Source organism: Ochlerotatus camptorhynchus, unplaced genomic scaffold, assembly GCF_037179485.1.
Source record: "Ochlerotatus camptorhynchus isolate MF236.1 unplaced genomic scaffold, CSIRO-AGI_Acam_v1.1 ptg000267l, whole genome shotgun sequence".
In the NCBI taxonomy this organism is placed as follows: domain Eukaryota; kingdom Metazoa; phylum Arthropoda; class Insecta; order Diptera; family Culicidae; genus Ochlerotatus; species Ochlerotatus camptorhynchus.
Genome location: NW_027040757.1, coordinates 51,718 through 64,867, shown reverse-complemented (window position 1 = coordinate 64,867; position 13,150 = coordinate 51,718). Strand labels below are relative to the sequence as shown.

Genomic DNA, 13,150 nt, shown 5'->3' with positions numbered 1-13,150 from the left:
CGTCAAAAAGCAATTCGACTGGTAAATAAATTTAAAAATGGGATGTGATCCTATATTCGGACAGTATATCAAGAGCAAATTTTCATTACGTCGAATGTAACAAAGGTAAACAAAGTCGAGATATCAGTGTCAATCGATTCTCCTGCTATTACACTATATACTGTCCGAATATAGGATCACATCCCATTTTTAAATTTATTTACCAGTCAAATTGCTTTTTAACGTAATCACCTTCCGATCAAAATAGTTTTCGATGTTACTTAAGTCACCCAATTTCTATGGAGATGCCGTTTGACTTAAGTAACAGCGCTGAGAAACCCGTGAAAAGTGTACGTTCGTCGTTTCGCTTTCTCATTATTAAAGTGAATAAATCGAACTGTTTGTTGCTAAGATGATTTCGGTGGTCCTAAAATGATGAATGGGCTGCACATAAGGAGACGTAATTGATAATTCTCCCGAATATCCTGGTAAATACACTTTGACTTAAGTAACAATAGGGGCCACCAAACGACGTATAATAACTTTTGACTCAAAACCCAGTCTTTTTTAGCATGAAAGCTAGCGATTTGCATTTGTATGATTAAAACCCTGCTAAATATGTTAAACATTGCTATCACTATGAGATTATATGTGTTTACTTGGAAATAGGAATAACTTTTCGGTCATCAAAAGAAAACTTTCTTTTTCTCGGATTGGTGCGAATGTTACCTACGACATAATGAAAATTTGCTCTTGATATAGTGTAATAGCAGGAGCATCGATTGACACTGGTAGCTCAACTTTGTTTACCTTTGTTACATTCGACGTAATGAAAATTTGCTCTTGAAATAGTCCCAATGATGTGCTGTAAAAAAAAGTACAAATTATACAGACTACATCTAGATAGAGCTGGAATTAGGGCGTAACGGCTTTTGTAAACAAAGGCTTTTATCGATGATTTCTAGCAACTCAAGGCTCACCAACGCAATTCAACAACACCATCGGGTAGGGGACGACTTCCCCTACCCAATGGTTATGATGGTTTGCGTGGGCAAGCCTTGAGTTGCTAGAAATCATCGGTAAAAATAATTGTTTACAAAGGCTGATACGCCCTAATTCCAGCTCTATCTAGATTTATACTACAGTTACAAACGAAAATAACAAGGAAAGCATTGTCAAGTTACTAAAAATGTATAAGTCTAAAATTTTACACTTAGCTGTTGGGCGTCAAGCGCCTTCGGTTAGCAAAAAAGGGCAGAGAATCTTCGGCGAAGCATATTCCGTGTCAAGTGGAAATCGAACATCGACGCTTCTCGGTTGAACACTCGCTGCAAGCCGTAAATAGCGCTCCCTAAGCTATAATTAGTTCGAAGAAGTGGAAGTCTTTGTCTTTGAACATTAATGTTCAACTTGTTGCAGAATTGCTTCGCAGTCGATTCTTCCTTGCAGAGTATCGGCGACGGTTAAGGCTCTGAAAACATCTCTTCGGATACGTTAGGGCTCGACATTGATCACTTGGCAGCGATTCTCGTAGCTTGGAAGACGAAGTGGGTATCTCCAAGGCAGCTTACGGAGCGCGAAGCGAAGAAAACGTCGTTGCACAGATTCAATTCGCTCGGCTCCATTATTGTAGTTCGGGCTCTAGACTGCAGATCAGTATTACAACGTAGATCGTACGAGAGAGCAAAAGAGCGATTTCAAGCAGTAAATGTCTGTGAAGTTTTTATTAATCTTGAAGACAAAATCAAGAGTTCTGGACGCTTTGTCGACGGCATACAGGCTGGTGACAAGGCCTATACTAACAGCTATGTTTGACAGTAGGCAGCATGTCCGGGGCCTAAATCGTTTGTTTTGCTGTACTGGGCCCGCTGTCACCGTATACACGCTAAGATCAGTTTACCTAGACGGTACAAAGAGATTACCGAGATTGGCCGTAAATTGCACAAACTCACATATGGGTAAATTTTTTTAACCCAAATATGGGTTCTTATGATCCATAAATGATTTATTTTTATGCAAATTTTGACTTAAATTTACCCATATTTGGGTTAAAAAATTTACCCATATCTGAGTTTGTGCAGTTTACGCCTGATTTGGGTAAAGTAAACCTACATTTGGGTTATCTGATCTTAGCGTCAATGTTGCCTACGAGCCTGCCACCGGGCTGACGACATACGATATATGGTGTGAGTATGTCAGTTTTGAGTCTAGAAAAACGCCTAAGTAGTAGTTTGTAGTTGAAAATAATCGGTTGTTTCTTGCGTGAGAAAGTAATGACTGTACACTTAGCTGGGTTGACCACACCAGTCAGCAAAGATGTCAATCTGATTTGGTAGAGAACGGCAGTCGGCGAGTGATCGGATGCGCAGAAAAACTTTCAGATCGTCTGCGGACTTTGCGCAGAAGCTTGCTGAGCGACAAGTACCCAAAGTTACTGTCAGTTGGCGCTCCGTGAGGTATGAACGATACCATCTCAAAAGATTTCCACCGATCCCTAGCCTATCAAGCTTAGCGATCGCAATTTCGTGGTTCAGCTTATCGAAGGCTGCCGTAAGATCTGTGTAGATAACGTCCGTTTGGGCCCGAGCAATCAAACGGTCTGTGATGTAAGACGTTAGGCACAGCAGGTTCGCAGTTGTGGAACGCCCAGTTATGAATCCGTGTTGATCTATACTTATAGCGAATTCGTTTATTATCGGGGTTGGAACTAGTTCCAACCCAGTGCGAAACCGAACTTTTTGTCAGTGCGAACCTCAACCTGAGCTGGGTTTAAAAAACAAACGATCAAACTGACGTTTGTCAGAAAACAAGCAGACCCAATCTTGATACCCGATCCAGGTTGGAACTGAATAATAAACGAATTCGCTATTAGATATTGCTTGCAATGCGGATTTAGGGACTCTATGACCACCAAATACAGCACTCAGCGACGTGAATCCCCGGTAGTTGTTTACGTCGCATTTGCTTCCCTTTTTATGTACAGGAAACATATCCGCAGTCTTCCAGCAAGACGGAAAGATGACGCTGGAAAGAGAGAGCTGGAATATGCGGCGCAGTGGATCTAAAAGACAAGGTGATGTTCTTTTTAAGAATAATCGACGGAACACCATCGGGTCCAGCCTTAGCTGAAGTCTTAAGTAGATGCTGCTCTATAAATCGTATCTGTAGTGGTTTCGACCATGCTGAGCGTTTGGTTGACCTAAGGAACAATTACTGGCCGCGGAAGTAATGAGATTAGCGGAGAGTTGCTCGTCTTCAAACACACTAGCAAATTTGGCTGAGAACAGGTTGCAAATGTCTTGTTGATTGCCAGCAGTTTCACCATTAAAAATCATGGAAGAGGGTAAGCCGTCTTCCTTGCGTTGCTTATTTACGAAATTCCAGAAGGATTTCGGGTGTGATTTTAGCCGCCTTTGAATCTTCCTTTGATAGCGTTGAAAACAGAGACGACTTAACCGCTTATACTCGTGGTTGAGTCTGACATAGTTAGCATTTCAGCGGCAGTGTGCGGAGTTAAGTAAATCTTCTGAGAGCAGCCTCCTTAGTTCTTTTCAACGCGCGAAGATCTTTCGTCATCCACGGGACGCGAGAGTCGATATGGATGATCTTTTTGGAAACGTGTCTGTCAATGACATATGCCAAGACGTGAGAAAAGGTTTGTGCAGCAATGTTGACGTCTACAGGATCTAGAACATGGACAATACTGCGATGGTCAGCTCTACGGAAGTCATATGACACAGCGTTTGGAGTGCTGGTAAAATCATGGACAATATTATTTTCGATCACGATACCTAAAGCAGGGAGATGATCACTTCCTTGACTAAAGGTTCGGGTGCCGTGGAGAGGAAAGGAGCTGTATCACGAGCACTCACAAAGCAGAGATCCAGGATGCGGTTGTTTTCATTTAACAGGCCATTGGTTTGTGAAAGAATTGCGGTACTATAACCATAAGACCAGAAGGTCCCGAAGAAACGTGCTCAACTTTTTGGCTCAGCTCTGGTACTCTCTTCGGTCCCAAGCTAATCGATGCACCCCTCGAAACATAGGAAAATCCACGAACCCCTCATTTTATCTGTCAAACTTTCATATCGAATCAAAACAAACATTGTGTAGTACTACAATTTCGACTAGAATGGGGTACGTTAATCGATTTGCTTGGAACCAATAGGCTAGTCAAGTAGTGAGCCAATTTAAAATCGTTAGTTTCCAACCGGTGCTATAACTGTCCAGGAGCTGGATGGTTCCTACGTGGAAAGATGAACGCTTGTGATCAGGACAAAAGAAACCACTATGGGTTGGAGTCCATGCAATGTCCGGTAGGTAAAAAATCACCAAGAATAATCGTTGGAAGGGCCAACTTTGTCTGAAGCGACCAAAACGGATCGACAATGTGCGTCAATAAGCTCCAAGTCACGGGTTCGATCTGGAGGGATGTACACTAGACTGATGCAAAATTTGACTTTTTCGCTCCACAGTGCTTAAATGGTTTCAAATCGGGTTCTGATTAGCCTCCCACAGTTACAACTCATTTGGTTAGAAACAGACTTCGCACAAGCCATTTGAAGTTTACATGTAAATTACTATGGGAAATCTCAACTTTTTGTTCATTGCCTCCTAGTCTTTTTCCATATTGAGCTGCGAAACAGTTCGATAGTTATTCTTAAAGAAAATTTTCTCAGCTACAACTTTGCTCAAGATCGTTTCTATGTAAAACGAGACAGGACAAAGTTATTAGTTATTTAAGAGATTGGTAAACTAATGACATGATCAAGCAGCTGCTTTTTAGGCAACACTGTATTTTGCAGTGTGACATAGTAGCCATGATTTTTGTGTCCTATTCAACGCCCCAGAAACACCAATGTTGCCTGCTGAGCAGTTGATTGAGCATGATCATAAGACATCAACGCATTGAACCATTGATAACTTTCGATCCTTGGATTTAATCAAAAAGTTGTCTTGAGCAAAGTTTTAGCTGGGAAAATTTCCTACAAGTACATTTGAAAGCTATTGAAGCAGACCGATATGGTGAATTATAAGATGGACATGAACAAAAATCTTGGTTTTACCATAGAATGTAATTCCCATACAAACTTCAAATGGTTTGTGCCATCTCAGTTTCTCACCAAATGGGTTTAAATTTTGAGAGGTTAGTCAGGATCCGATTTGGAATCGTTTAAGTATTGTGGAGCGAAAATTTCAAATTTTGCATCACTCTAATGTACACTGCACAGAGAAGCAATTGACGATCACCAAGTTGAATAGGCACCCAAACTTGTTCAACCGTGTTCTAGGAATCGTCCTCGATAACTTCTGCTTTCAGCTTGGAATTAACTGCGCTAAGGACGCCTCCCCCAGTAGTTTTCCTACTATTATTCGTGTTTCGATTGCAGCAAAATATTTCGTAGCCAGCACCAAAGACAGTTTGAAATAGTTCCATAATTGACCCATGTTTCGGTCAAAACTAAAATGTCGTGATCCATGACGGCCACATGATAATCTTGCACGAGGCCGTTCATACCGCCAACGTTCTGATAGTTATGTCCGACCTCCGCTGTTCAGGAACAATGGAAGGTTCAGCGTGTAGTTGCACTTGGGACCTGGTGGATGTCACTTGATGGAGAAAGGATGTTCGAGTAGGGCCGCTGGAAACCAAGATACTTTCAGGCGATAATACATATTCGTCTGTTGGTCATACTTGCCAATAACAGGAATGTGGAAGACCCCTTCTCCCATCTCAAACGCTGGGCCGGTACGACTGCTGGTCGCTGGCATGAGGGGCTCGACTGCGATGAGCGGAATAGGGACTTCCTCAGGGCAAACGGCAAGAATGCGTCCCGGAGAGCAGTTGACTGTGATGGCTCCATGTTGCCGACTGACAGATGTTTGAGGTGAGTTGAAGGCACTGGAATTATGATCATCATCAGGCAGTGAAAGTTCACTATTAAGTGTGTACTTGCCTAATATAGCAAGCTGGGAGACCCTCAATCCACATCTAAACTCAGGGCCAGGACGACTTGGATGAACGCTGACTGCAATAGGCGCGACTGATTTAGAGGAACTGGGGACTCCCAAAATACTTTCTACGGTGCGTCCTGGTAGAGAAGTAATTTGACTCAAGAGATTTTCAGAAGGCGTCACCGAAAATTCGCTTTGCACCGGGGTCAGAATAACCTGAGTATGGGAGAACTCATCACGCAACGATAAATTTAAATCACAGTAAACCACCACCAACTACAGGGCCGAGACGACTATGTTGAACGAAGGCGGCGGTAGGCGGGACTGTGTTGGGGCGATCGGGGACTTCCATCAGGCTTTCTACGGTGCGTCTCGGGGGCATTGTTGATTCGTCAGATGAGGGGATTTAGGGGTGACTGTTATACTGGGTGTACCAAAAGGGGTTGGAGAGCCACCGGGGATAGTCTCTGGAACAGCAGGGAGTGCTGGGATATCAGGAGGTAGCGATACACTGTGTTTCGCCTGAGTATCCTCGAATGCTCTGTACACAATCCCCTGTGGCTAAGTTTCAGGGTTCAAAGCGTTCTCTGTTAGTTCCATTGGAACGCCGACCTTGTAGGAGATGAAGTTCATCGATAGTGGGTCGGTGCCTCTTTTCACTAAAGTTTCTCGACCACATCCCTCTTAACACTGGGGTGAAACCGGCAAAGGTAAACCCAAAACAGGTTTTTATGGAGCATTGACTGCGAGCGTATCGATAGTTCCAATGACTCTTGTTCCAGTAGTCGGTTTAGTAGGTGTTTCCGTATCACCTCGACGGCGTTTTGAAGGGCGATCATGATTCGGTCTAGCAGATGTACCTGGGGTAGCAGCATTAACTATGTGAGTGAGTTGAGCGACCTGTGTGATTTATGAGTTAACAAAACTCAAATTAGGGTCGTTCTCATTCGCCGTGTGTCAAAAGTTACAGTGAGTGATGCATTTTCAGACCATTGTAGGGCCCCACAACCAGTTTTCTCATAATGGACAAACTGTAATCGTTTTACTTCACCATTTTTACATGTGTGCTTCAAAAAATCCCCACTAAGATCCATGAATTCAATAAAGTTCTTGGACTTTCCAGAATTAAAAGACCAACAACTTTGCAAGTCTAATTATTCTACCCACAAGTCTCAGGACTTAAACACAAAATGCATGCACTACCTATTCTATCGATATTATACATTTCCACTGAGCAAAAGCTATCGAATCTCAGGTAGGATAGACCATTTTTAAATGTATAGAGAATCCTAATAAAAAAAAACCGTCCAATACTAACGGGAATCGGTCAAAAGTACAAATACCTACTGTTTATCCAGATCCACCAACATCTTGTACGACGCAACATTTTATGGATCAATATTTGTATGTACTCGATATTAGAATTATACATATGTGCCAATCATCCATCAAACATTCCATAATTCTAATCGGTTGACATGTTAGTAGTTAAATAGAAAATGCCATCCCAAACGCACATTAACACATTGTGTGGTCATTGTTTGAAAATTGATTTATTTAGATTTTTCTTTATATTAGGTAAGTTTTCCACATACAAAAAATGAATACGAAACTAACAAACGGCTGCCATTTAGGTTTCAAAGTGATATAAAGAAAGCAAAGTATTTTACAGAAAACTGTGATAAGCCATAATTATTGCGTTTTATTTCCCAACTAGAATAGGTTCAGATCTTGCACTAATTTTGGTAACGAATACCACTAAAGCTAGTTTATATTATTTGCACGAAATACGAAAATACGTTCTTCGATCGATAGCCGTGTAGCTGTAGCATTTGAAATATAACATTTTAAAAACCAATCAAAACAATTGCAAACTTTAGTTCGTTCCATCATCGCCAGCCGGCACCTCGAACAGCAGCCTGTACGGTACGTGCCGGTCCTTGACGATGGTGAACGAATCGATGACAGCTCCCTCCTTGTCGACGGAAATCTGCTCAAAGTAGAGGTGCGTCCGGTTGAGCGCCTTCATGCGGGTGTAACCGTAGTCTCGGCTATGGATGGCACTCCATTCGGGAATCTGGCCGATAAATGGTTCGCGGCCCTCCTTGCAACCGGCCGATCCGGTCACCAGATGGACCGGAGCCCGTGGATTGCGGTACGGTTCCTCGTGGGATCCGTTGTAGACCTGAAAGGGGTAGGATGTTTAGTATGACTTCCAACGGTGATCCAAGGCAGCATTTCCCGGGCCTGGTAATTCATTCACGCATCACATGGAACCAAGTAACCACCAAGCTTGCTAATAGCCGGGTTTCGAAACATATTACATAAATGGCGAATAGCGCGCTTGTTTGGTTACTTGGACAGACATGATCAAACCAAAATGCTTCATACAGCGATGAAAACGATAATAACCTAGTAAGCCAAGCAAATGCACCGATAGTGCCAACGCAACGAGCAAAGCCTACCTTATAGTCGTAGATGGGCCACAGCCGTTCGTAGGAGTGCTCGTGGGCCCAAATCTCAACGTCCACGCCGTACTCGTAGAACAGGTCTTCCAGACCGAACCAGTGCGTGAAGGGTAGGCCCACGCGCACCAGCGTTTCACTATGGGTGCAATCGTTATCGTTCTCATTGCTGCAGTACATTGGTCGGTGGCCGTAGGTGATGATCCAGGGACGTTGGGCACGGTTTTCCGGCCGGTTCGCTTCCTCCAGGTCCCGCCGCAACCACTCGTACTGGTTGATCAAGGTTTTCAGTCCGTAGTTCATGAAGTAGTACACCTCGGTCGAAAATCCGATGAAGTGGACCGGCCCCAGATTAAAGCTGTACATCATGTTTTCCGTTCCGCTGGGCATGCTGAACCGGGCTCGGTAGTTGGAGAAGTTGCTGGAAGGAATTTGTCAAACAAATGTAAAACATCCAAGGCAATGTTATTGTCTTACTATTTTTCCTCGTGATTCCCGGCACACACCATGTACGGTGTGTAGGCCGCAATCGACTGGATCTGGTTCATGAACTGGTCTCCGACCAAGGCGTTGTCCGAGTTCATATCGTACGCAAAGTCCCCTACGTGTATGATCGCATCGTACATGTGCCGCTGGGTGTCTTCCTGCAGCCGTGCCATCGACTGTGCATTTTCGTTACCCATGTCACCGAAAATGGCTAACGAAGGAGCCCAGTCCGATCCCTCCGGAACCGTGTGGAAGTAAAACTCCGGCGACCAACCCACCGTGCTTCCGCAGTGGTACTCGTAGCGAGAAGATGGCTGCAGATCCCGCAACACCACCCGATGGATGTATTGCGTATGCTTTTTAGGGCCTCCATCCTCGAACTTCTCCTCCGTTCCCGTTGCCCTGGGTCAAACAGAAACGAAATTAGTCCCCTGTCGGAACGTCATTTGCAATTTACCCTCCCCTGTATGATTCTGGGTACTTCCGGTAATTCAGGATAAGGATTCAAGAGCACAGTTAGATCACAGACAAACAGACCTATCACTCGCAAGTTCTTCATCGAACAAGCATTTAACGGTCAATTTAAAAGTATCGTAGTTGGTAGTACCACCGTCTGTGGCGCGCATAGTGAATTCCCTTGCGTTTGACGTTTACACACTACCGCCATCTGTTCAGCGTACTACCCACCACAGTGTACTCAACAGATGGCGGTAATGTTTTAGCGACGATGTTTGACAGTGGTAAATATTCAATGTGTTATGTCTGTTTGTCTGTGGTTAGATCTTCTCACGTTTATTCACTCTCCGCACGTTGCAACACAACCGTATCTGCTAGCTTTCCTGTCTAACTAGCTCAATCAATCCTATGCCTACTTCCATCTATTTATGATATCCTACATCCCCCCTCCCGATTTTCGCCAAGATTTAGCCGGTTCGCGTCGGTATGATCGACCGATTTTGGTTCAGACGAAATTACAGATTGTTACATCGACTTATAATCTGGGATTTCATAATATGCGAGATCGGCAAATGCAATTCGCATTGCAATCGACTAAAAGCTGCTAAATAGACCGATGATTGGTCGGTGCACCACTAAACTACTGATAAGTCATCCGACTTATTCGGTGTATCAAACAGATGATTTCGTCGGCACCCGTTTTCGTCTACTGTTTAATCAGTTCTTGCCCCTTAAAAAATTACATACACGTCGCCTGATGTGAAATTTCTCATCTGTCAGTTTTGTTATGGGGCCGGAATTGCATAAAAACTGAAGCTTCTGACTGATCAACTATATCTACCTGTATCACATTTCCACCCCCCTAAAACCATCGAGCCGAACATACCTCAGGGCGAATCCTCCGATGCCGTACTCCACCACGGATTCGTTCGTTGCCGTCATGGTGCTCCATGTTACCACTACCTCGCTGGTGGACTCACCAAAGGCCAGATGCACCTGTTCCGGTTGGTAGTAGAACACCTGACCGGCTGCCAGATGTGCCAGCAGCGCCAACAACAGTAGGGCTATGCCCCCCGGACGGACGTCAATAGTTAAGAGCATTACTCTATCACTTCTAGTGCATCTAATCGCACGCACCGTTGTTTAAAGAATACTGCTTAAGCTTGCTTTCACTTGATTGAGAGGCAGCAACTTGTTTACGAGTCTTTGTTCTTGAAAAATTGATTAAATAATATTATGATAAGCGCAGAGGCAACGGACTGCGGCCAAAGCTTGTTCCACTTTCTGCTGTGACTGGACTGATTATTTTTGTTTTTGTATTGGCGTCTTGCAGTGAAACTTTTCTAAGCTTTCGCCTCCTACATTTCGAAGTGAGAACTACTAGAAGGAGGATAGTTTCCAAATTTTCCAAGTAAAACAGACGATTTTTGGGGCAAATCGGTCCATAAAGTAAAACTAATAATTTCCCGTGGAAACTTTTGCTTGAATCGTGTAAGAAAACGTGTTTGAAAACTAATTGCTATTATTCCGGTATGGATCGGAGATGTTTTCATGGAAAATAATGCATAACAAGTTTGCACCCACAGGAAGAGGTTACCTCTTGCGCAGCTGCATTTTTCGGAAAATGGTGAATATGTGCGATTTCCACTAAGATGAAAGTGGAAATTAAGTGAATTTACTTAGGAAAGGTTGTATCATGCTGGTGGTAATGAAGAATTGGTTGTATAGGACGCCAATATTCAATAAATGTTCATTTTGGCTTTTTCTAAGCAAACATATTGATACTCACAATTTTCGACGAAAAACGCAACGGAACTTGCTTTACTCAACACGCACCATACTATAAAATGGTGCTAGATGGTCTTCAAAGTGATAACAAGATGACAAATCATCTTTATTTTGAGTAATTGAGCAATTAACTTCTGTTTACATCATACTTACGATGCAGCATTGATGGAGCCGCGAAATGAAATGAATATATCTTATGAAAGTTCAATTGGAAAAGTCAAAGATGCACATCAGTCTGATCGTAAAAACGTTTTCTTCTTCAATTCGAATGTTATATTGGAAGGATTTTACACAGGCTTGATGAAAATTATGATTAAACGCTAATTTTCACGAATTTTATATGCAGTCTGTCAACATTATCATCATCATGCAGTGGCGACATCTGCGTTGAGCTTTTACGGCAATCTTCCAATTGCATCGAACTCGTGCGAGTGAAATTCCCATATCCGGAGTAAATTGTGATTAGGGCGAAACTAGCAAAATGTAAAGAAATGGAGATTTTACAGCAATCATGACGGAGCAGGCAAAGATCTACTAACAAATATTGCTTCTTTTATATTGCATCTTTTATAATTGTTTCGACTTCTGTGATAATCATTCCGCGGCTCAACTCTTATTTCGCACTGTCAAACTGACATTACAGTGACGTTCGGTTTGATCAACATATGTGTTTATTTACAAACAAATGATTTCAAAATATTATTATTCCTTGTGACTGAACTTCATTTCCATTAATACAGAAGAAGTGATCTGGTAAACATTAAAAAGAATACATTTATTAATTAAAAACATAATTGAATAATGACGCTCTGTTCAATTAGATATGGCGAATATTCTGGTAGAGGTGAAAAACCGTCGAGCTACAGTCAACACAGTTTATCATGTACTGTATGGTTATTACTTCTTGGGGCTTAAAAGAGCACAACTAGCCATAATATACAAGAAAAATAATACGACACTTTCTAACTGGATACGAAGATACGAGGATGATGGATTCTTAAACCGAACCAGCTATACCAGAACAGCACAAAAATTTGGGGCGGAAAAACGACGATGGCTAGTGGAGTTTTACCAATCCAAGCCAACTATATTCCTGGACGAAGCAGCAAAACTCAGGGGGCGACCCCGGCGTAGTGGTTAACATCTATACCTCTCACGCCAAAGTCACGAGTTCAAATCTCACCCCCGGACAAGTCACGAATGACCCAAGAGTGTTAAAGTGACTATAATAAAAAAAAGAAGGATCAAAACTCTTTTTAAAACATTTCCATATAACCATTTCTGCAGCATCCATTTGTAGAATTCTTCATCACGAAGGAATGTCGTGGAAGACAATTGAACGAAGAGCCATACAGATACGTGAAAGTGACATTATCAGATGTTTTAATGAACTATGAGCTCTGCAGTGGGATTACCACAACCTTTTGTTCATTGACGAAGTGGGCTTCGATAACAAGGCAATGTTGCGAACAAAAGGATTTGGAGTTCGTGGAAAGCGACTTCTGTTTAAAGGTGAATTTGTTCGCAAACCTCGAGAATCGCTTTTGTGTTTTGCAGGGCAAGGTGGAATGGTAGAAGTTTGCCATACTGAAGGAACATTCACACGATCTAAATTCTTTGAGTGTTGTAAAATGTTTGCTCTTAACAGTGGACATGTTCAACACCATCCAGGGTTCCATTCCCTCTGGATTCTCGATGGGGCACGAATCCATTGTGACCCCTATTTGGTGTATTATTTAAGATCACTGGGGATACATTTGGTGTTCTTACCAGCTTATTGTCCCCATATGAACCCAATCGAGGTACTTTTCCGAATGTGCAAAACACGGCTTCAGCGTGAATACGATGAAAGTGGAAAAATCAACCTCAAATACATGGTTGCTAAAATAATGAAACATTTTTCCAACTACAATATGCACAACCTGTTCTGGAAGTGCGGATATATGAAAGGTGGTAAGTTTGATCCTACTGTAAACGATCAATCGAACCTGTCGGTGTTTGAATTTGAAGAAAATAGCACC

General features: G+C 42.6%; 1 protein-coding gene across 1 annotated transcript; it reads right to left on the bottom strand.

The window, feature by feature from the left end:
* Positions 1-7,598: 7,598 nt before the first annotated feature.
* Positions 7,599-10,596, bottom strand: LOC135705480 (acid phosphatase type 7-like). Its single transcript, XM_065227227.1, has 4 exons — positions 10,228-10,596; positions 8,877-9,287; positions 8,400-8,820; positions 7,599-8,119 (listed from the first exon to the last, which is right to left on the bottom strand). Exons 1-4 carry the CDS (start codon positions 10,440-10,442, stop codon positions 7,811-7,813), a joined length of 1,356 nt encoding a protein of 451 aa, XP_065083299.1. The 5' UTR covers positions 10,443-10,596; the 3' UTR covers positions 7,599-7,810.
* Positions 10,597-13,150: the final 2,554 nt, after the last annotated feature.

Excerpts from the sequence above, each read along its gene's own strand:
- LOC135705480 (XM_065227227.1), bottom strand. The coding sequence starts at position 10,442 with ATGCTCTTAACTATTGACGTCCGTCCGGGGGGCATAGCCCTACTGTTG. Across the intron at positions 9,288-10,227 it reads ATCGGAGGATTCGCCCTGAG|GGCAACGGGAACGGAGGAGA; the intron begins GTATGTTCGGCT and ends TGTTTGACCCAG. Across the intron at positions 8,120-8,399 it reads GGCCCATCTACGACTATAAG|GTCTACAACGGATCCCACGA; the intron begins GTAGGCTTTGCT and ends TACCCCTTTCAG.